We start from the raw sequence: 23,530 nt of genomic DNA on the forward strand, positions 1-23,530 counted from the left end.
AGCTCCTTTTCCACCTATCCACTCCACCCTCTCCTCCCTGACCTATCACCTTCATCTCCTCCCCACTCACCTATTGTACTCTATGCTACTTTCTCCCCACCCCCACCCTCCTCTAGCTTATCTCTCCACGCTTCAGGCTCTCTGCCTTTATTCCTGATGAAGGGCTTTTGCCCGAAACGTCGATTTTGCTGCTCGTCGGATGCTGCCTGAATTGCTGTGTTCTTCCAGCACCGCTGATCCAGAATCTGGTTTCCAGCATCTGCAGTCATTGTTTTTACTACATTATTGTCTGTTAATGGGATGGTAAGGCGAGCTATGAGAAGAATGCAATGATACTTCAGTGTGATTTGGGCAAGCTGTGTGAGTAGGCAAACATATTGTAGATGCAGAATAATGCAGATAAGTTTGAGATTAGCCACTTTGGTAGCAAAAACAGGAAGGCAGACTATCTGAATTGCAATAAATTTATAGGAGGGAATATGCAACAAGATCTGGGCTTCCTCGTATACCATTGGCTGAGGGTAAGCATCTAGGAGCAGCAGGTGGTCAGGAAGGCATGGCCTTGATAGTGAAAGCATGAGTTCAGGAGCAGGGTCATTTTGCTGCAATTATAGAGGACCTAGGTTATATGTTTGAATATGTATACAGTTCTGGTCTCCTTTACTGAGGAAAGATGTTCTTGTGATGAAGGGAATGCAGCTAAGGTTTACTTGCTCGATTCCTGGGATAGCAGGACTGATGTATACTGAGAGGTTGAAATGATTAAGATTACATTTGCTGGAGTTCAGTAAAATGAAGGGAGGACCACAGAAACCTAGAAGATTCGAACTGGACTTGGCAAGGTAGATGCAGTAATAATGTTCGCAATGGTGGTGAAGTCCAGAACGAAGGGCAGGGGCAAATTACTTACGACTGAGACAAGAAATGTCTTCACCCAGAAAGTGCTAACCCTATAAAATTCACTACTATGGAAAGGAGTTGAGGCTAATATATTGTATGTTTTCAAGGAGTTGGATATAACACTTGGGGCTAAAAGGATCAAAGGATATGAGGGGAAAAACAGGAACAGGCTATTGATCAGCCATCATAACGAATGGTGGAGCAGGCTCAAAGGGCCGAATGACTTATTCCTGCTCTAAATTTAGTGTTTTTATGTAACACTTGGTTAGCATGGGCGAGTCTCCTGGCCCTGGCTGGCTTTGTCCAAAGATCTGAAAAGAAGTTGGTGCTGAGATTGTAGATGCATCGTACTTAATCTTACATTAGATTCTGGAATCTAATCAGACTAAAAAACAGCAAATGTAACTCCTCTATTCAATAAAAACAGATAGAAAGCAGAAATTAAGGTTAAGGCCTGTTAGCATAAGATCTGTTGTAGGAAAAATTCCGGAATCTATTTTTAAAAGTGATTATAAGAGGGCACTTAAAAAATTCTTAGTGCAATGAGGTATAGTCAATAGCTTGTGAAAGAAAATCACAATTGACTAATTTATTAGAGATCTTTGAAGAACTAATAAGCAATAGAGATAAGGGAGAACCAGTAAATGTAACATACTGAGATTCCCAGAGATTTGACAAAGTTCCACACCAAGGTGTACAACACAAAGTAAGAGTTTGTAACATATAGAGTAAAATACGAGTGTGGAGAGAGGACTCACTGGCTCATAGGAGTCAGAAGGTGGGCATAAGAGGCATAATATACGTTGCTAAATTTGATGATACAAATATAAGTAGGAAAATATGTTGTGAAGAGGACATAAGGAGACTGTAAAGGATCGTATATAGCTGACTGAGTAAATAAAAATTGGGCGGTTGAAATGTGAACTTGCGTACTTAGAGAAAGAACACAAAGGCAACATATTACTGAAATGGAAAGAGACTGGAGAACTGAGGTATGGGGAAAATGGGTGTTTTTTCTTTGCTATTAAATTGATTCATGGGATGTGGGTATCGCTCACCATTAGTTATTCAGAGGGCACTGAAGAGTCAGCTACATTGATGTAGGCCTAAAATAAAAAGGTAAAAGTGAGGACTGCAGATGCTGGAAACCAGAGTTAAGATTAAAGTGTGCTGGAAAAGCACAGCAGGTCAGGCAGCATCTGAGGAGCAGGAAAATCGATGTTTCGGGCAAAAGCCCTTCATCAGGAATAGAGGCAGGGAGCCTCCAGGGTGGAGAGATAAGTCACCCATAAGCTGAAAATAGAAACCCTAACATAAAATCATAGAACCCCTACAGTGTGGAAGCAAGCCATTCAGCCCATTGAGTCCAAAGAGCATCGCACTCAGATCCACCACCTTACCCTATACCTACAACCCTGTATTTATCATGGCTATACCACCTAGCCCGCACAATTCTGGACAATATGCGCGATTTAGTATGGCTAATTCACCTCTTCTGCACATTTTTGAATGGAGGAAACTACAGCACCATAGGAAACCCAAGCAGACAGAGAGAACTCCACACAGACAGTTGCCCAAGGCAAGAATCAAACCCAGCCCCCAACACTGAGGCAGCAGTACTAACCACTGAGCCGCCCAAAAGTACGCCAGATCAGGTAAGATTGTCAACTTTATTCCCTCAAGGACAGTGCACCAGTTAGATTTTATGATAATTAATAGTGACTACAAGCAGGTGCACCAGCCCAGAGAGACATACAGCCTACTTATGTTCCTAACACACATGCTTGCATGGCTCTCTGTTTAAACATACTCGACAGTTGTTAAACTTACTCTCTGGCACAAGACACTGACGAAAGACTGGTATGGGAAGGTGGCTGTCAGTCGCTACATCAATACTCACCACACATGCAGTTTTCAGAGCAAGGATACCATACAACCCTTCAACGGTTTTCCAATATTCAAACAAATAATCTTTGCTCTATATCTCAATTTATACAACTTAGTTTAACATGTGAGGAAATACACGTTGGTCGGAAGAAGAGAGACATAGACTACTTTGAAATAGGGAAGGGTTTGGAAATCTGAAGAACAAAGGGACTAAGCAGTCCAAGTTCAGGATTCTCTTAATGTGCAGGTTCATTTGGCAGTTAGGAAGGCAAATAGAATGTCAGCATTCATTTCGAAAGGGCTCGAATACAAAAGCAGAGATATACTATAAGGCTCTGGTCAGACCAGACATGTGGAGAGCAGTTTTTGGTCTCATATCTAAGGAAGGATGTGGTGGCCTTGGAAGCGGTCCAGAGAGGTCTGCAAGAATGATCCTGGGGATGATGGGCTTGTCACAGGAGGAGTAGTTGAGGAATCTCGGTCTGTACGCAATGGAGTTTAGAACAAGGAGAGGGAATCTCTTTGAAACTTCAAGAATTCTGAGAAACCTGGATAGTGGGGACATGGAGAAAATGTTCCCCCAGTAAGAGAGACTAGGACCCAAGGGCACAGCCTCAGAATGAAGGAACAATCCTTTAGAGTCAAGCTTAGAAGGAATTTCTTCAACCAGTGGATGGAGGATTTGTGGAACTCATTGCTACAGAAGGCTGTGGAGGCCAAGTCTTTGAGTACACTGAAGATAGGGACGGGTACACTCTTGATTGGTAAGGCATTCAATGGTTACAAAGAGAAGGCAGGAGAATGGGATTTAGTCATACATCAGCCATGCTCAAGTGGCAGAGCAAATTCAACAGACCAAATTGTCTGATTCTGCTCCTATATCTTATGGTCATTCCTATCAAACAGAAATGGTGATATTTTCAAGATTAAAATTGCAATCAACCCAATACTCAAGACTTTTTTGGGCAAGGCTGGTACAGATTTCCACTATCCTTTACATGGCGAAGTGCTTCTTCATGTCATTGCTGAAAACTCTGGCTGTAATTTTAAAATTATCATCCCTAAATCTGGATTCCGTCAATAAAGCAAACAGTTATTACTCACCATATAAAGTTATTTTAACACTTTAGTTAGATCTTAGTTTAATCTAAATTCAAAGAAACTGAACATCACCTGCCCTGTTACTTTAAGCATTTTCACCCCTGTATGATCATAGTGGACTTCTCCAGAAGCCAAAATATCTTCTTGAGGTGGTGTCCAGACCATACTCCCCCAATTGGGGTCTGACCAAGGTGCATTCAACTGGACGGTTACTCACTCCCCATTGCATTCCAGCCCTCAGTGATCAATTCCAGGTTCTAACTATGTTCAGTGGATTATGACTAAACCCCAACCCCCAAATGCATCAGGCCATAAAGGAAGGCCAACTGAATATTGGCTTTCATAGCAAAAGGATTTGAATACAGGAAGAAGAATGTCCTGCTTCAATTATACAGAGCATTGATGAGGTCACACCTGGAATTTTGATCTCCTTATCTTAGAAGCACGTTTTAGCAACAGAGAACTGCAACAAAGGTTTACCAGATTGATTCCTGGAATAACAAGACTGAAAGAAGAGTGAGTCAATCAGTTACGATCATTTTCACTGCAGTTTAGGAGTGGGGGACCTCTCATGTGTATATAATTTTGGTTGTCCTTCTATAGGAAGGATGTTGTCAAACTTAAGAAGATGCAGAAAAGATTTAGACCATACGACACAGGAGCATAAATTAAGCCATTTAGCTCAGCGAATCTGTTCTGCTATTCAATTGTGGCTGAATTTATTCAGATTCTAGAGAGTTTGAGTTATAAGAGAGGCTGAATAAGCTGAGTCTTTTCCCCCTAGAGCGTCAAAGGTTAAGGGTTGACTTTATAGAGATTTATAAAATGATGAAGGGCATAAATAGATCAGATAGCCAAGGTCTTTTTCCAAAGGTGGAGAAGTCCAAAACCAGAGGACATGCAAGTTGATAATCAAGGATGGGGTAACTGAAAATCTTAAATTTTCAGTTAATTAGGTCAAGCCAGCATGGATGCATGACAGGTAGGTCATGCCTGACAAACCTCATTGAATTTTTTTTTTGCAGAGATTACGAAGACAGTGGGGGCAGGAGAATGTCTATGGATGTTGTTTGTACGGACTGGCAAAAATCATCTGATAAATTCCCACATAGAGACTGTTAACTAAGGTATAAGCCCATAGACTGAGGGAAAATTATTGACATTGCTGGGAAAGTAATTGAGTGGCAAGTTACAAAGTAGGGATATAATGGGTTGATACTCAAACTGGCAGAATTTAACTACTGGTGTCCCACAAAAACCAGTGTTAGGGCCTCAATTATTCACATTATATACAAACAAACTTAGATAATTGAATAGATAGGTAGCAATGTAGAAAGTATACATGATAGTCTATCAAATTCCCATTGTAATTTATGCTAAGTGAATGGACAAAACTGTGGCAGATAGAGTTCAATGTAAAGAAGTGACAGGTTATCCATTCTGGACTGAACAAAAATGATAGATGGGGGTACTTTCTAGACAGCATGAAAGTACATACAGTAGGCATCCAAAGAGACTTAGTTTAGCTGTGTATATCTTTAAAATATCACAGTGCAGAAAATAACAGAGAACACTAATGCAATGCTGACCTTTACATCCAGAGGACCAAAATACGAAGGTGCAGAAGTTATGCTGCAGTTATACAAAACCTTTGTAGACCCCACTTGGAATACTGAGAGCAAATCTGAGCACCACAACCTAGGAAGGATATACTGACTTTGGAAGCAGTACAATATTAAGTGGGCAGCACGGTGGCACAGTGGCTAGCACTGCTGCCTCACAGCGCCAAAAACCCGGGTTCAATTCCCGCCTCAGGCAACCAACTGTGTCGAGTTTGCACATTCTCCCTGTGTCTGTGTGGGTTTCCTCCGGTTTCCTCCCACAGTCCAAAAATGTGCAGGTTATGTGAATTGGCCATGCTAAATTGCCTGTAGTGTTAGATGAAGGGGTAAATGTAGGGGAATGGGTCTGGGTGGGTTGCTCTTCGGAGAGTCGGTGTGGACTTGTTGGGCCGAAGGGCCTGTTTCCACACTGTAAGTAAGTAATCTAATATAGGTTCACTAGAATATCTGAATTTTAGGGATTAACTATTAAATGAGATTAGACAAATTGGACGTGCTTCCTCTAGAATTTTGAAGGTTAAGGGGTGATTGATCAAAGATTTCAAGATATTAAAAGGATAAGACAGTTGAAACACAAATCAACTTTTTCCACTGGTTGGCAATTTTAGAACGAGGAAACACAGTCTAACAATTAGGGCCACACCATTCAGGACAGATGTTCGGACACAGTTTTACACAAAGTGTGGCATGGTTTTGGAACTCTGACAAATGGTTAATTTCAAATCAGAGATAAACACTGTCTTGTTAAGCAAAGGTATTAAGGGATATGGACGAAAGTTGGGTACATGGAATGAGGCCACAGATCTGCCATGATCTCACTGAATGGTGGAACAAGCTCATGGCTAAATAGCTACTCCTGTACCTATGATAGATGTTCCACTGCGTGAGGGAGTCCAGAACCAGGAGGTCATAATTTAACAAGAAGGGGTATAGGACTGAGATGAGGAGAAATTTCTCCACCCAGACAGTGATGAGCCTGTGGAATTCACTACCACAGAAAATGGTTGTGGCAAAAACATTATGTTTTGAAGTAGGGAAGTAGATGTAGCTCTTGTGGCTCAAAGGATATAAGGGGAGGGCAGGATTAAGGTATTGAGCTTGATGATCAGCCATAAAGAATGGCTGAACAGGGTCTGAAAAACCTTTTGGACACTTGGACTTCCTGAGGAGCCATCTTTGAGACTGGCTGTTGCTTTCCTTCCCTTCTAAAATACATCAAATTTTTCTAAGTCATCCATAGGTGGCACTTACACAAATCATAGTCTTTTAAAAAGAAGCAAATCAAACCTGCATTGCAGTGGAGGGCTCCAATCCTGATTCTGTGCGTTTTTTGAGGATAGATTTCTTTGGCATTTGCGGAGCCTCATCAGGTCTATGTAAAACATAGCTACTGCTGGGAGACTGCTGAATGCCTAACATACTCTTATCAAAATGCTCAGATAGACCGTATGTGCGGTTTGAGAGTTCCCGCTGAGGGGGAGGTAGCATTTCTGCTCTGATCCTCTCTTCTTGCTCTTTCCTTCTGCGAGCAATTTCCAATTCACGGAATTCATCATTTTTACTTTTGCTGTACGGAAAATGTTCCTGTGCATGACTGTTGCTCGGATTCCGAGGAGGACTAATGCTTCTTCGCCGATCAGAACTTCTAGCCCTGTAACTCCGGTGTCTTTCTGGACTGCGGCTACGTTGCTCTCTGCTATGATGATCCTTACTGCGGCTACGATGTTCAAGCCTTGAACGTTTAGGATCTCTTCCGCGATCATCAGATCTCGAGTGAGGATAAGGAATTTTCTTTAACTTGTCTGCACCATGTTCACTTGATCTTCGCCCTTCTTGTCTGTGAGAAAAACCTGGCAAACCATAGTCAGGTCTTCGCTTAAACGAGTCACCAGAGGGTATCATGTCTAGATAGCCCTGAGTCTGGTCATCATGAATTGGATATTTCCCCTGCACATTTGAAGATCGTTGCAAAGGAATTCTGTAAATGAGACCATCATCCATTTCATCCCTGTTGGTCATAAAAGAACAAGTCAAGGAAGAAATCATAAGAAAAACACAGAGACATTAATTATCCTAAGTGATGGTTCTTACTTCTGCTAAGTGTTTATGGCAAAACTGTGGGCAAGCTGAACCTTATTCGGTACTGCCAAGAGTAATGAATTTACCTAAGGGGACTGATAAATTAGAGCAGTATAAGAGTCAAGACTATTCAAGTATCAAAATCGCTCAGCATTAACAATGTTAATTGTAAATCAGAAGGGATTCAAACTCTAGGCTAGATATATCGCCGAGATTGACACTTTACAGCTAAGGAAATACAACATTGAAGTTTTGCTTTAATGTCTATGCTTGTGCACTTCCCTCCACATGATTGGAACAGCAATTCTTTTCAAAAAATTGACAAGAATCTCTGGAGAGTATTAAATAATAAGCAAACTTTACTAGTTAACCAAGGCTAACTAACTGTACCATTTCTGTTTGTACTTGCGTTGAGGGAAGATAATGGTATGGATTAAATCTGAGAACTTACTATTTATGTGACCAAGGTTCCATACTTCCAAAGGATGCAATGTTAAGGCAAGTTCAATAAATATCCTGGCTAATAATAATCTCATCCCAAAATTTTGTTTCAACTCAAAAGATTCAAATTTGAGACGATGAGATTTGTAAATGGTTGCAAGTAGTAGACTTGCTAGATTGTCCCACATTCCATTTTAATATGCCACCAAAAAGCATAACCCTTATTTACTGATAATGTAAGAAGCATTTAACATACAGAATGCTACTTTTAGTGAAGTAACACTTCTTTTGTTTTTACATGTTCTTTACCTGTAGGTGAGAAGAAAGCATTCAATTAAATTACAGACCACAAAATGGGTGATTAGATTCTGCTCACAGCCAGTAAGGTGTGAAATAGTCAGTTTGCTTTCAATAATTTGAACCCTCTGAGATTCTAGGATAGAACTTTATGAATTCCAGAACTTTACACAGGAGATATGGAAAAGAAAAATGTATTCTAACTCCATCATTAACAGGTACTTCAGAATAGATGTAAAACTGCCAGATTTTCAGACAAGAGCATGCAAGAGGACATTTGCCCATTGTCTGTGTTGACTCTCCAGAGGAGAAAGTGAGGACTGCAGATTCTGGAGATCAGAGTCAAGAGCGTAATGCTGAAAAAGCACAGCAGGTCAGGTAGCATCTGAGGAGCAGGAGAATCGAAATTTCGGGCATAAGCCCTGCATCAGGAATCCTGATGAAGGGCTTTTGCCCAAAATATCGATTCTCCTGCTCCTCGATTGTTGCCGGACCTGCTGTGCTTTTCCAGTACCATGCTCTCGACTCTTCACTATCCAGAGGTGCAATTTACCAAGCATTATTTCATTCTTCTTCTGGCTGCACATTCCTCCTTATAATAATCCAATTCACTCTTGAAAGCCTCAAGTGAATCTGACTCCCCCAGATGCAGGTGTGCTTTCCATACCCCAACCAGTTTGAAATGTAATCTCAATAAATGCAAAGCGTTGCATTTTGGGAGGGTTAATAAGGGAACCCTATACACAATGAAAGGTAGGTCCCAAGAGAGTACCAAAGAACAAAGGGACTGTGTGTTCATGGCCATAGATCCCTGAAGGTCTCAGCACAGGCAGACAGGATAGTGAAGGAGGCATACAGGATGCATGCCTTCATTAACCAGGGCACAGATTGTGGGAGCAAGGAAGTCGAATGACAACTTTATTGGTTAGGCCACAAATATATGCAGGCTTGTCACCACACGAACAAAGAATGCAACTGCATTGGAGAAGGTGGACAGGACATTCACCAGTATATTGCCTGGGGTGAAAAATCTCAACGAGAGAAGAGAGACTGCTATGACGAGAGACTGAACAGGCTGCGTTTGTCTTCCTTACAGCAGAGGTGGTATCTCATTGGGGTATGCGAAATTGTGAGCCATTGACAGATTAGATAGAGTCAGAGAGATGTACAGCACAGAAACAGACCCTTCGGTCCAGCTTGTCCATGCCAACCAGAGATCCTAAACTAATCTCATTCCATTTGCCAGCACTGACCCATATCCCTCTAAGCATTTCCCATCCAGATGCCTTTTAAATGTTGCAATTGTACCAGCCTCCACCACTTCCTCTGGCAGCTCATTCCATACACGTACCACTCTCTGTGAAAGAATTGCCCCTTAGGTCTCTTTTATATCTTTCCCCACTCACCCTTAACCTATGCCCTCTGGTTCTGGACACCCCCAACCCACGGAAAAGGCTTTGTCTATTTATCCTATCCATGCCCCTCATAATTTTATAAACGTCTAGAAGGTCATCCCTCAGCCTCCGAAGCTCCAGGGAAAACAGCCCTAGCCTATTCAACCTCGCCCCCGAGTTCAAATCCTCCAATCCTGGCAACATCCTTGTAAATCTTTTCTGAACCCTTTCAAGTTTCACAACATCTTTCTGATAGGAAGGAGACCAGAATTGCACGCAATATTCCAAAAACAGCCTATCCAATGTCCTGTACAGCCACAACATGATCTCCCAACCCTGTACGCAATACTCTGACCAATAAAGGAAAGCATACTAAACGCCTTCTTCACTGTTCTATCTACCTGCAACTCTACTTTTAAGGAGCTATGAACCTGCACTCCAAGGTCTCTTTGTTCAGCAATACTCCCTCGGGCATTACCATGAAGTGTATAAGTCCTGCTAAGATTGGCTATCCCAAAATGCAGCACCTCGCATTTATCTAAATTAAATTCCAATTGCCACTCCTCAGCTCATTGGCCCATCTGATCAAGATCCCGTTGTAATCTGAGGTAACCTTCTTCTCTGTCAACAACATGTCCAATTTTGGTGTCTTCTGCAAACTTACTAACTACACCTCTTATGCGCAAGTCGAAATCATTTACATAAATGACAAAAAGAAGTGGACCCAGCATTGATCCACGTGGCACCAATCAATTATGAGAATGGCTTCCCCGTGGCAAACATAACTAAGACCAGACAGGACAAGTTTAAGGTAAGGAGTATTTGGTTTAGAAGAGGTCAGAGGAACAAAAAAATTTCCAGAGTACGGTAAGTATATGGAACTTGCTGCCTGAGAGGGTGGGTGAGGCAGGTACCCTCACAATATTTAAGAAGCATCTGGATGAGCATTAAAAATGCCAGGCCACAGTAGGTTATGGGATAACCATAGTTTGATGTTTGTTGGTCAGCACACACATCATGGGCCAAAGTGCCTGTTTCTAAGCCGTATGACACTTTGACTCTGCTAATGTTTTCCTCATGTCGCCAATTTTATCAATTATCTTAAATCTTTGTCCCTTCTTTCAGCAATGTCAGCATTTTCTCTCTGCAGAACCCTTTATGGGAAAATATCTTTGGAATCTTTCAATCTTACCTTCTCCGAGGAAACAGCACTAACTTCTCAGATCTAACAACAAAACTGAAGTAATTCAGTACTAGAGCCACTTATAAATCTTTACTGATTTCTCTGTACTGCATTCAGATCTTGCCGACTCTAACCTCATACCTTTAATTCATCATCTGAGCAGAGATGTCTTTTTTTAATAAAACCTGAAGTTACCTCAAGAATGTAACTTAATAGTAGTTCTGGGATTTACATATTAGTGAACCGAAACCTGCAACCCATTCTAAAAGATGAACAACTTAACAACAATCTAGGTTTGTTCAATGTATCATTTCAGTTGCAATGACATTGTAATCTTTAACTATAAGTTCTGTGTATTAATGTCCTGCTCCACAACCACGTGAGGAAGGAGCAGTGCTCCGAAAGCTAGTGCTTCCAAATAAACCTGTTGGACTATAACCTGTTGTGTGATTTTTAAACTTGGTCCATTCCAGTCCAACACCGGCTCCTCCAAATCACAATGTCATGCAGTGTATTTCAGATCTTTACTAATTATATGAAAAAGACCTTTTGAATTAGTTCTTGTTAATTTTGGAAGTAACTTTAAATCTGTATTCTTTCAAAGCAAAAATGTGAAGTCGTTCATTTTGGAAGGAAGAACAAAGCTGCAACAAGATTGCTTCAATGAAGAAAAACTCCAGGGCACCTTGAGAATACGTGTATACAAAACATAGAAAGCTAGCACACAGGGGCAGCATGTAATCAGGAAGGCGAATGGAATGTTGGCTCTTATTTCAAGGGGGTTGGAGCTTAAGAGTAGGCAAGTCTCACTGCAGCTGTACAAGTGATGGTGAGAGCACATCTGGAGTCGAGATCATTTTTGGTCTCCTTATTTAAGATATTTTGTCATAGTGGACATTGCACAGCAAGTTCACTAGGATGATACCTGCTATGGAGGGATCGCCTTATGAGCTAATGTTAAACAGATTAGGACTCGACTTGTTGGAGTTAGAAGGATACAAGATGATCACATTGAAACATATATGATTTTTAACAGGCTTTACAGGGTAAATGCTGACAGGATGCTTCCCCTCCTGAATGTGTCTGGGACCAGAAGGCATAGTCTCAGAATAAAGGGATGCCAATTTAACACCGAGATGACGAGGAATTTCTTCTCTCAAAGGTTTCAGTGTCTTCAGAACTCCTTGGCACAGAATGTTGTAGGGGTAAAGTCCTTTTGTATATTTAAGACCGAGATAGATTCTTGATCAGGAGGGCAATGAAAAGTTCTTGGAAAAGGTTGTAAAGTGATATGAGGCATGTTGGATCAAGGGGATCCTTCTCCTGGCGCAACAGGCTGAAGGAGTCGAATGGCCTACTCTGTTATTATTTCTTGCAGTGTTATGGCTCTCGATCCATTCACAAGTAGGAATGATTTTTTCCAATCTACCCTTGATAGACACCCAAAAATTTTGCACACTTTTAAATTTTCCTGAGGCCTTCCCTTCCCTTAAGACACAGTTCCAACTTGTTCAAGCTACCTTCAGAACAGAAATTCCTCATTCCTGGAACCATTCTCTTTTCTAAATTCACTCTGAAGCTTTCTCGAATGCAGCACACAGAACTTGCTACACTACTCCAGCTGACGTCAAGCTATTGTATTTTACAAGTTACAACCTGAGAGCAACACAGCAGAAGTAGGCCATTCAGCCCATCAAGTTTTCTCTGCAATCCAATAAGTTCATGGCCTCTCTGATAACCCTCAACTCCATCTTTCTGCCTTTTCCTCATAATCCTTGATTCCTTACTGATTAAAAATCTGTCCATCTCAGCCTTGAATGTACTGAACCAGTTGCTATAGCCCTTTACAGTAAAGAATTCCACTAATTCTCTACCCTCAGAAGAAATTCTGGATGACCACTTATTCTGAGATTATGCCATCTGGGACCAGATTCTCCCACCAGGAGAAACAACCTTTTTGCAACTACCCTGTCATGTCTTCTAAGAATTGTGTTCCACTGAGTGCAGGCCCAATCTATTCAACTCCTCCTCCTAAGACAGTCTGTCCATACCTGAGATTAAAATACCTTGTCAACCTTCTATGGATTTCTTCCAATGCAAGTATCTTTCCTCAAATAAGGTTACCAAAACTGTTCATAGTATTCCTGCTGTAGTCTGACTAATGCCTTGCATAGTTTAAGCAAGATCTATATTTACACATCATTTCTTTTGAAATAAAAGCTAACATTTCAAATGACCTGTTGAATTTAGCATACTAGCTTTTTTGTGACTTACGTACATGGATTCCCAAATTCTCCTGTGAAGTTTTTAGCAGTCATTCTCTCTTTAAAATAATATTCAGCTTCTCTATGCTTCTGGCAAAAGTGCAATACAACACTTTCCCACATGATATTCCATCTGCCAAGTTTATGTCATATCAGACTATGGCCCTCTGCTAACTCTTTGCATCATGATCAGCACTCACCTTCCCACAAATCTGACTATGGTACATTAATTTTCCACATCCAAGTCATTAACATATATTGGTAATAACTGTGGTCCCAGCATTGATCTTTTTGGCACGCCAGCAGGTGTAGGTTGCCATCCTGAAAATTCCCCTCTCATCTCAACTCTCAGTCTTCGATTACCCAGCTATACCTACTTCTGATATACTACAGAGGAACCTTGCTGATCCAAAGGACACGGGCAGGCAGTATTTGATTCAATTAATCGAATTCCAGATAATCGAATGCCAGATAACATAGTTTAGCCAAGCAATGGGACCTTGCCATCTTGCCAGATAATCTGATATTTGGATAATTGAAGTTCCTCTGTACTTCCGCATGGAGTTTTAGCTTATGTCGTCTAAGTCTTATCTTATCAAACACTTTCTAAAAACACAAATACATTAGTGCTACTGCTTCCCCTTTATCTATCCTATTTGTTTTGCAAGGAATTATATAGGCATTGAGCAAGTACAAAAGTGAACTCTGCAATGATGTCTCATTGTGATCAATGTTGAGATTGTATCTAATATTATTTGGAAACGTGCTCTACAGTAAAGGTAAACAATTTTCTTTTGGTTATTAGTTCTGTGAAGGTGCCTTGGTTATTTTCAAGGGCCATAAATGCATCCTTTTCCATTTGACATTTCCAATAAATCATGTGGCTTCAGCTGAATGGCCTAATTGACTATCTGGTGAGAGAAAAGCTGAAATAGTCATGAAGCCAAGATTTACAGCCCAGCAGGAGACAGATGAATATACCATAAAGTGGCTCGGTTCAGAAATTAGGATCTAAGGCAGTTATGCTAGTTAGTAGATTTAAAGTATTCAAAATAGCTGTAAAAATCACTGAGATTTTCTTAAGGGGTCCAGTGAGCAAAGATCAGGGAGTGAACTTGTGTTGTCTTTGGGAAAAGACAGAAATGAAGAGAACCACATCTAATAAATGTGCATAAATCTGGCAAAAGGATACTGCTTGCAGCCTTGAGTCAGTTGAGTAAGAAATATTAGGGTGAAGGATTGATACTTGACTGGGGTTGAACAAAGGATTTTGCTAAGAACAACGACTGAATTTTTTTTTAGATCTTTTCGGATACTCACACATACATAAACAGACATTTGTTATTTTCTTTAAATTGTCTGTTAGCAGTAATTCCTTCTGGGAAAATTGCACTGGCAGCCCTTGTGAATATGTTCAATAATTGGCCACGATAGTAAACTGGTGGGACTTTGAGAGAAGGTGACCAGTGTGTCAATGAGGATTGATGAAGTTTAAGAAGTTTATATGGATTTCAGCAAGTCTTGGACAAGATCCCATATGGAAGAATGATAAAGGAGGTAAAAGCTCATGGGATCCAGGATAATTTGGGAAGTTAGATCCAAAATTAGGTTAGCGAAAGGAGATGGAGGGTGATGGTACAAGTTGTTTGTGTAACTGAAGTCCAGCATGCTGTTGTGTACCACAGGGATCAGTGCTAAGTCCCATCTTGTTTGTGATATTCATAAATGATGTTGATGAAAATATAGGTGTTGGGGACATGGTAAACAGATTTGTGGATGAGACAAAGGTGATTCAGAGAGGAAGGTTAGGTTATGGGTGTATAGAAATGGAATGGTCAGAAGAGTAAATCAGTGGCATGTGGAAGTTAATCCTAATAAATATGAGGTTATACACTTTGGAAGCAGTAACAAGATAAGGAAGCACTCAATGAATGGCAAGACACTGAGAAGGTCAGAGGAGCAGAGGGATCTTGGGATGTTAGTCCACAGATCCCCATAGGTTACAGGACATGTTAACAGGACAGCAGACAGGACCTTGCCTTTATCAGTTGTGGCACTAGAGTATAACAGCAGGGAGGTTACACTGGAGCTGTACAGAACTTAGGTTAGCTCATAACTGGAGAGCCCCCTAATTGTGGTGGCGAGGCTTGTGCATATCTGGGAACACAAGCATAGCTCCTGGCAGTGTCACCCATGACTGTAAGGTCAAAGGTGATGCCCCAGACAAAGTATGATCCATGAAAATCTCAACGGCAGAGCAGCCACAGTTGTGAGTGCCTTCTGTCCAAACCTCGACTCAGAGAGGAAGTAAAGGAGACTTTCTATGCCAACCTCGGCATACTTTTGTCAAGGATCCTCAACAAGATTATTCTTCTTCGAGACTTTAATGCTAGAGCTGGTCGAGACCACAACCTTTGGAATAGCACCACAGAAAGAGAAGATATTGGAAACACTCCAATGGAGTCCTTCTCATAAAACCTCACCATCACAAACACATTCTTCTGTCAGAAAAACAACTTCAAAACATCTCGGATGCACCCACACTCAAAAACAATGGCACCTCATCAATTATATCATTTTTCACTCCACGGACAGGCAGAATGTGAATGTCATCAGGATTATGATTGGTTCAGATGATTGCTGGACTGATCAACACCTTATCTGTTCCACAATGTCCACCAGAATACACAGAAAAAGGGTTAAGAAGCAAACCCAGTCAAGATTCAAAAGAGAGCCTGGATGACACTGTCACTATACAACATCTACAGGCCTCGTCTGCTAAAAGCCTCCCTCACAAATACCCAGAGGACACAAGAGAACACTGGAGTCTGCATAAATCAACCATTCTCAGTACCAGCACTAATACCTTTAGGTACAAGTTCAGAAATCATCAGGACTTGAACACCTCATCTCCAAGAATAGCCTTGTATGACCAGCAGAAAGACATGAAATGCAAGACCAAAGAAGGGTCTGTGCCAAAGCTAAGGCTGATGTCCAGAAGAGAGTAAGGAATTCAAAAAAAAAGGTGGACTGATAAGGCCTTTGGAAATCTAGCAGCTGGTGCCAGAGTGCCACTAAGGCAATATACGATCAAAGCTACCGTGGTCTGAACATCCTGTGCTCTGAAGACGGACAAAAACTGTTCAAAGACAACAAGACAATGAATATCTGCTGGACACAGCGTTTCTAAGAACTCAATGTTAAGTCGGAAACAACAGCAGGCTGTTCAACTTCAATAGTTTGAAGGCCAAGGGCAAGGTCTCCACCACCGCTGTCTTAAGAACTTGAAAATGCTAACATCAATGCCATGGCAGCACATTCTGTAGAAGATCTGTAATCCATTTGGATGGCTTTGCCAAGGCATATATGCTCCTTTGCCTTACCCTCAACACAGAAGAGTCTAGTACTCCATCGACCACCACCCAGTGACTCCACTCCACCTACAAGAAGGGTCAACAACATCCCCTTGAAAATGTGGATCACTTCCCATATATTGGCAGCCTTCTCTCTTCCAACATCAATGCAGAAATTCAACATCATCTGAGTTGTACCAGCGCAGCCTAAGCCCGACAGAAGAAGGATGTTTGAAGATCATAACCTACAGGTCCAGATTAAAGCTCTGGTCTCCAAAGCTGTTGTTCTTCCCACACTGCTAAATGGACCTGAAATGTGGACCTGAAAATGTGTTGCTGGAAAAGCGCAGCAGGTCAGGCAGCATCCAAGGAACAGGAGAATCGTCGATTCTCCTGTTCCCTGGATGCTGCCTGACCTGCTGCGCTTTTCCAGCAACACATTTTCAGCTCTGATCTCCAGCATCTGCAGTCCTCACTTTCTCCCTGAAATGTGGACCACCTACAGTAGGCACCTGAAAATACTGGAACACCAGAGATCCTGACTGAAAATCCCACAGATCATCTGGGAAGACAAGCTCATTGACATCAGAGTCTTGGAGGAGGCCAACTCCACGACAATTCAACAGCAACTCCAATGGACCAGACATGTCACCTGAATGCCCAATTCACATAATCCCAAAACAGATCATGTACTCCCAGCTGAAGGAAGGTCACCATGCTCTGGTGGCCAAAAGAAATGCTTCAAAGATAACATCGAGACGAAGTTCAAGAAATTCTGTATCACAGCGCCAGAGACCTGGGTTCAATTCCCGCCTCAGGCGACTGAATGGAGTTTGCACATTCTCCCTGTGCCTGCGTGGGTTTCCTCCGGGTGCTCCGGTTTCCTCCCACAGTCCAAACATATGCAGGTCAGGTGAATTGGCCATGCTAAATTGCCCATAGTGTTAGGTGAAGGGGTAAATGTAGGGGGAATGGGTCTGGGTGAGTTGCGCTTCGGCAGGTTGGTGTGGACTTGTTGGGCCGAAGGGCCTGTTTCCACACTGTAAGTAATCTAATCTAATCTAATCTAACATCAACAACCAGCAGGACATGACTGCAAACCAGAATCACCTGCAGGGAGCGATGTGCCATGAAAACGATCTCCATTGCACTGAACAGAAGCAACTCTTGCGCAAGGAGAGACCGAACATTAGGAAGGCCCAGCCACCAGCACCTCCAAACACCATTAGCACCCACCAATGTCCACATTGCAAAGAAATTATGGATTCCAGAGCGGCTTCTTCAGCTATCTGATATCCCACAAATAGACGCACTGACAGAGAACAACCATATTTGCCCCGAGTAATCGCTGATATTGATACTGCAGGCAGCTCTGGTCACCACACTAGGGACGAATGCGATTGCAACAGTGTAAGAAAGATTCATCAGTATGTTACTTGGGTTGGAGCATTTCAGATTTGAAGAGAAGCTGGATAAGCTCTGGGTGGTAACTCTGAAGCAGAGATGGTTACAGGGGGACCTAATAGAGGTGTATAAGAATATGGAAGGCATAACATGATGAACAAAAAGCAACTTTCCCCTTAGTTGAGGGGGCCATAACAAGGTGGCATAATTTTAAATATAGGATGTTTAGAGGGAAAAACATCCTCACCTAGAGGGTGTTGGAGATTTGGAAGGCACTGCCTGTGACTGTAGTTGAGGCAGGAAACCTCACAACCTTTAAAAGGTACTTGAATGAGCACGTGAAGTATCATAACATTGAAGGCTATGGGCCTAATGTGGCAAAGTGGGACGAGTGCAGGTCATGATGCATTTTTGGCAGTACAGACACAATGGGCCAAAGGGCCTCTTTGGTACTGCATGATTCTTTGAAAATTTATGGTTCATCAAGTCAGATTTTATTCTGGAATCTGATTGGGCCAGTATTACACCTAACTGCAACCATAAAGGTGTGCATGTGCAGACTTCTCTTGGCAGGTTAGAAATTTGTTGAAATTCAGAGCAATAAGTGAACCTTTTTAAGGAAATTAAGTTATGGAGATATTAACTATTAAAACAGGAATTGTTAAGTACGTTATACAGCGAGAATTTCAAAGTGGCTTTAACTGTTGCTGAGATATTTCTGGAGGAAGAAAATATAACAGCGGTTATTTGATATCTTTGACTACAGCAACAGTGCTAGCAGGTTAACTGAAGGGATAAATAAAGGATTGCAAAAGGATACTTAAAATCATTACCCTTCATTTAGAATAAAAAGAACTTGAAATCTCCACAAGAATTAGCTGAGATTCTGTTAGAAGTGAAAGTAAAATTGAAAGAGAAACGGAAACAAAAATGAAAAAAATCTGAATTTGGAAACAGAACTGAAAAGCAAGTCGCAAGGAAAAAATGTTTTTTTTTTAAAAAGTTTGAATTGCAGAGGAGAAAAATCAAAATAACCAAAGGGAAGGAAAAAATAGACGGGACTGGGAGAGAGAAGAGCTCACACTTCCACACTGTAAGTAATCTAATCTAATCTAATCTAATATAATCTAATGGACAACAGCAACTAGCTCAGAGGATAATCCTGATTCCAGTGAGAAATTTAATTTTGACCAGAATTCTTCATTTTGTGCTTTGTAATGGGGAAGCAATGGCCTGGTAGTATAATCAGTGGACTGTTAATCTAGAAACCCAGGTTCAAATCCTGCCACAGCAGATGGCAGAATTTGAATTCAAATTCAATTTTAAAAATCTTCAAGTGAGAGTCTCATGATGACCATGAATTTGTCGTCGTCAGCAAAACCCATCCAGTTTTCTATAATGCCCTTCAGGGAAGCAAACTAGCACCTTCACCGGTCTGGACTACATGTGATTCCAGACCTACAGTAATGCAGTTGATTAGAACATAGAACAATACAGCACAGAACAGGCCCTTCGGCCCACGATGTTGTGCCGAACTTCTAACCTAGATTAAGTACCCATCCATGTACCTATCCAAATGCCGCTTAAAGGTCGCCAATGATTCCGACTCTACCACTCCCACGGGCAGCGCATTCCATGCCCCCACCACTCTCTGGGTAAAGAACCCACCCCTGACATCTCCCCTATACCTTCCACCCTTCACCTTAAATTTATGTCCCCTTGTAACACTCTGTTGTACCCGGGGAAAAAGTTTCTGACTGTATACTCTATCTATTCCTCTGATCATCTTATAAACCTCCATCAAGTCACCCCTCATCCTTCGCCGTTCCAACGAGAAAAGGCCGAGAACTCTCAACCTATCCTCGTACGACTTCCACTCCATTCCAGGCAACATCCTGGTAAATCTTCTCTGCACCCTCTCCAAAGCTTCCACATCTTTCCTAAAACTTTCCTAAATTCTGGACAAACTGAGCAGGAGATCGGCAGAGAGAAACGGAATTAATGTTTGAGTCTGGTATGACTCTTCTTCAGAGTTCTGAAGAAGATTCTTGCAGGACTCACAATGTTAACTCTGTTTCTTTTCTCACAAATGGTGCCAGACCCACAGAGTCTCTCCAGCCTCCTCTGTGTCAGCTGTCCTCTGTGTTTACCCCAACCAAACAAGAGGGAAAAAGAGATGGATTGAAGTGAGTGAAGTCTTGGTGAAGCTAATACTTCATGGAAGGTGTTTCAAAATTGGGAGAGGATAGAAAGTTGGAAGGGGGAGAAATGCCAGAGTGTTGTGAAAGTGAATTAAAGTCATCCTTGTCTTATCAGATCTTAGGGTTGCTTCATCATTGGAGAGAGAGATGACTGGTGGTGATTTAACCTGAAGGTCACCATGCCTGGGTGAGGGAGAGGTGATGGAAGAGATTCCTTTATGGGCACCTCAGCTGATATGGGAATTGAACCCATGCTATTGGTGTCACAAACCAGGAGTAGGCCATTCAGCCCTTCGAGCCTGCTTTGCTGTTCAGCAGGAGCATGGCTGAACCGACATTCCTGAGGTCCATTTCCCCGCATTTTCCTTGTAACCTTAGAATCCATTTGATGGTGCGAGGTGTAAGTCTCTCTCTCTCTCTCTCTATCTGCCAACGATTTTTCATGCCCTCTCTTAGCTCTCCTAATCCCTTTCTTCAGGTCCCTTCTGGCTATCCTGTATCCCTCCACTGCTCTGTCTGAATCCTGTTTCCTCAACCTTATGTAAGCCTCCTTCTTCCTCTTTACCAGACATTCAACCTCTCTCGTCAACCAAGGCTCCCTCACACGACCATTTCTTTCCTGCCTGATAGGTACATACATATCATGCAGGAAACTTAACTGCCCTCTGGGATGCGCAACAAATGCTGGTCTAGCCAGTGACATCCTCATTCCACGAATGAAGTTTAAACAATTCAGAGGATGGAGTTGAAAGATATTGCACTTTGTTTAAAAAGTAGCCTTGAAGCTGAAGATGTTTGGAACTTAACGTCACATAGCGTCTTGTAATAAGAGGCAAGTGATTTATAACATTCCTATTTTCTTTCAGGGTCTGAATTGGAAACTGTTGGCACACAGGTGATAGTTTTTTTCTTGGAAAAGGGGCTTTAATAAACAACTAGATCAGTGTTCTCGGAATCATGATTTTGAAACATTTGGCAGAGAAAAAATGACTGAAGGCCTCTTGCATGAATATTCAAATTTGTTTATTACGTGAGTTTTACAACACAGGATTAAAAGAAAAACAAACACTGACTTAGCAGAAGCCAGGATGAGCATGCTCTTTGTACATTAGGATAAATTAGACTTGAAAAAGGAGTTTGTTTAGAGTAGGAAGAAAAAATTAGTTTCAGTTTAGGTAAACATCCAGGCCAGAGGTGTTTGCTTAAAATGTTAGATTATTCAAAGCTGAGAAAATTGCAGGGGTGAGAGGATTCAAGAAGGTGACTTCACTGCTCACAGAACAGGAACTGAGGGGAAAAAAAAAGCACTTCCATCCAACCTTCAGATTGGGCACAATAGGAAGACGTTTCTATTTTGTTCAACTAACTTGAAAGTGATGGTATTAGGGAGTAGAAAGGACTTTAAACTGTGGGTTTTGAACTCTATCAAATTGCTACATTAATACAGCTTGTTTTTTTTTGTCATTTCCTGGGTTATAAAATTCCAGTCTGTTGCTAAAATCAAAACGAAATTTACAGTCTTCCCAGTATATGTTTCAATGCAAGATTAAATATACATTAAAGATCTACCAAGCCAGATTTAATTCCAGGATCTGACTTGACTAGTAATAACAGCTGAGACCATAATAGCCTTGTATGTGTACATCAGTTTGTCAGAACATCGTTCTGCAGACCATTAAGGTATCCAAAGCAATAGTCAGCGCTTGTCTCAGATTAAAATTAAATTAAAATTTAGAAACCTGGAACAGATTCTTAGAACTTGCAAGAGAAAAATAAATGCTGGAGATGGGATCAGTGACTGACATTAAAGAGAAAGCTTGAGAATCTGAGGGAAATCACAATTACCGACTAATCCCGAAACAGTATATGGGTTATTTGTTTTTAGTTACCACAGAAAAGTTAAAGCACAGAAGACGTCTTTTGCCCATCATGCCCTAGTTGAATAAATTAGCCTCCTATTCTTATCCCATTTAACAGCACCTGGCTGTAACGTTGCCAGTTTTAGCACTTCAGGTACAGATCCAAGTTCATTCCAGAGAGCTGAGGGTGAAGGGATTTAGTTAGTTAAGGGTTAAAGCTTTCGCCACAAACTCCGTAATAAACAAAGCTAGCAAACAATGTAGGATATTACAAAAAAAGGCATCTAGATTGCTGTTAGGGGCTGAAATTCTAGCTATTAAAGGCCTTTGGTAAGGAACAGACAATGTCAATTGTGGGAAATGATAACATGGAACATTTGGATATTGAAGTGTGGAAACAATAAGACGCAAACTACAGTCTGTACAAAGTCAGAAGGCATTCTACACCTCAGAGTCTGCTCTGACCTATGTTAAAGCTCGTCTCCACACAAGCATATGAAGCATAGGATTCCTACCACTTCCCATATCTGTTAAACTGACCATCTTTTACATTTTGGCATAGTCGCATGAGGTTGTATCACATCCCTGGAACTACTTTTGGATGACCACGTCTCAATTTACTTGTAGTTATAACAGCGAGCTGTACCACACAGATGAAGACAATAAAAGAAAACTTGAGAACTCAGGACAAAAGATGCTGGATGAGGAACTGGAACAGTAGGTATAGGGAATGCTGGATGACTAAAGAAATTGAGGGTTTGGTTAAGAAAAAGAAGGAAGCATAGTCAGGATAGATCGAGTGAATCCTTACAAGAGTAGAAAGGAAGCTGAAAAATGTGTTGCTGGAAAAGCCCTTGCCCGAAACGTCGATTCTCCTGCTCCTTGGATACTGCCTGACCTGCTGCGCTTTTCCAGCAACACATTTTTCAGCTCTGATCTCCAGCCCTCACTTTCTCCAAGAGTAGGAGTATACTTAAGAGGGAAATCAGGAGGGAAAAAAGGGGACATGAGGTAGCTTTGGCAAACAGAATTCAGGAGAATCCAAAGAGTTTTTACAAATACATTAGGGACAAAAGGGTAACGAGAGAGAATTGGGCCCCTCAAAGATCAACAAAGCAGCCTTCGGGTGAAGCCACAGAAAATGGGGGAGATACTAAATGAGTATTTAGTATCAGTATTTACTGTGGAAAAGGTTATGAAAGATAGAGACTGTAGGGAAATAGATGGCGACATCTTGCAAAATGTCCATATTACAGCAGAGGAAGTGCTGGATGTCTTGAAACACATAAAGGTGGATAAATCCCCAGGACCTGATCAGGTGTACCCTAGAACTCTGTGGGAAGCTGGAGAAGTGATTGCTGGGCCTCTTGCTGAGATATTTGTATCATTCTTAGTCACAAGTGAGGTGCTGGAAGAGTGGAGGTTGGGTAACGTGGTGCCACTGTTTCCGAAGGGCGGTAAGGACAAGCCAGGGAACTACAGCCCAGTGAGCCTGACTTCGATGGTGGGCAAGTTATTGAAGAGAATCCTGAGGGACAGGATGTA

At 41.6% G+C, this 23,530-nt stretch overlaps 1 protein-coding gene across 6 annotated transcripts in view; it reads right to left on the reverse strand.

Annotated features, from left to right (window-relative positions):
• Positions 1–23,530, reverse strand: part of znf318 (zinc finger protein 318) — a 116,839-nt gene that overhangs the window by 59,711 nt on the left and 33,598 nt on the right. For all 6 annotated transcript variants that reach the window (XM_043687411.1, XM_043687412.1, XM_043687406.1 and 3 more), the window contains one exon: positions 6,798–7,518. In XM_043687411.1, coding sequence (XP_043543346.1) covers positions 6,798–7,511 — 714 coding nt within the window. In that variant the 5' untranslated portion in view covers positions 7,512–7,518. The remainder of the gene's footprint in view (positions 1–6,797; positions 7,519–23,530) is intronic.

This window comes from Chiloscyllium plagiosum, chromosome 3 (genome assembly GCF_004010195.1).
Source record: "Chiloscyllium plagiosum isolate BGI_BamShark_2017 chromosome 3, ASM401019v2, whole genome shotgun sequence".
In the NCBI taxonomy this organism is placed as follows: domain Eukaryota; kingdom Metazoa; phylum Chordata; class Chondrichthyes; order Orectolobiformes; family Hemiscylliidae; genus Chiloscyllium; species Chiloscyllium plagiosum.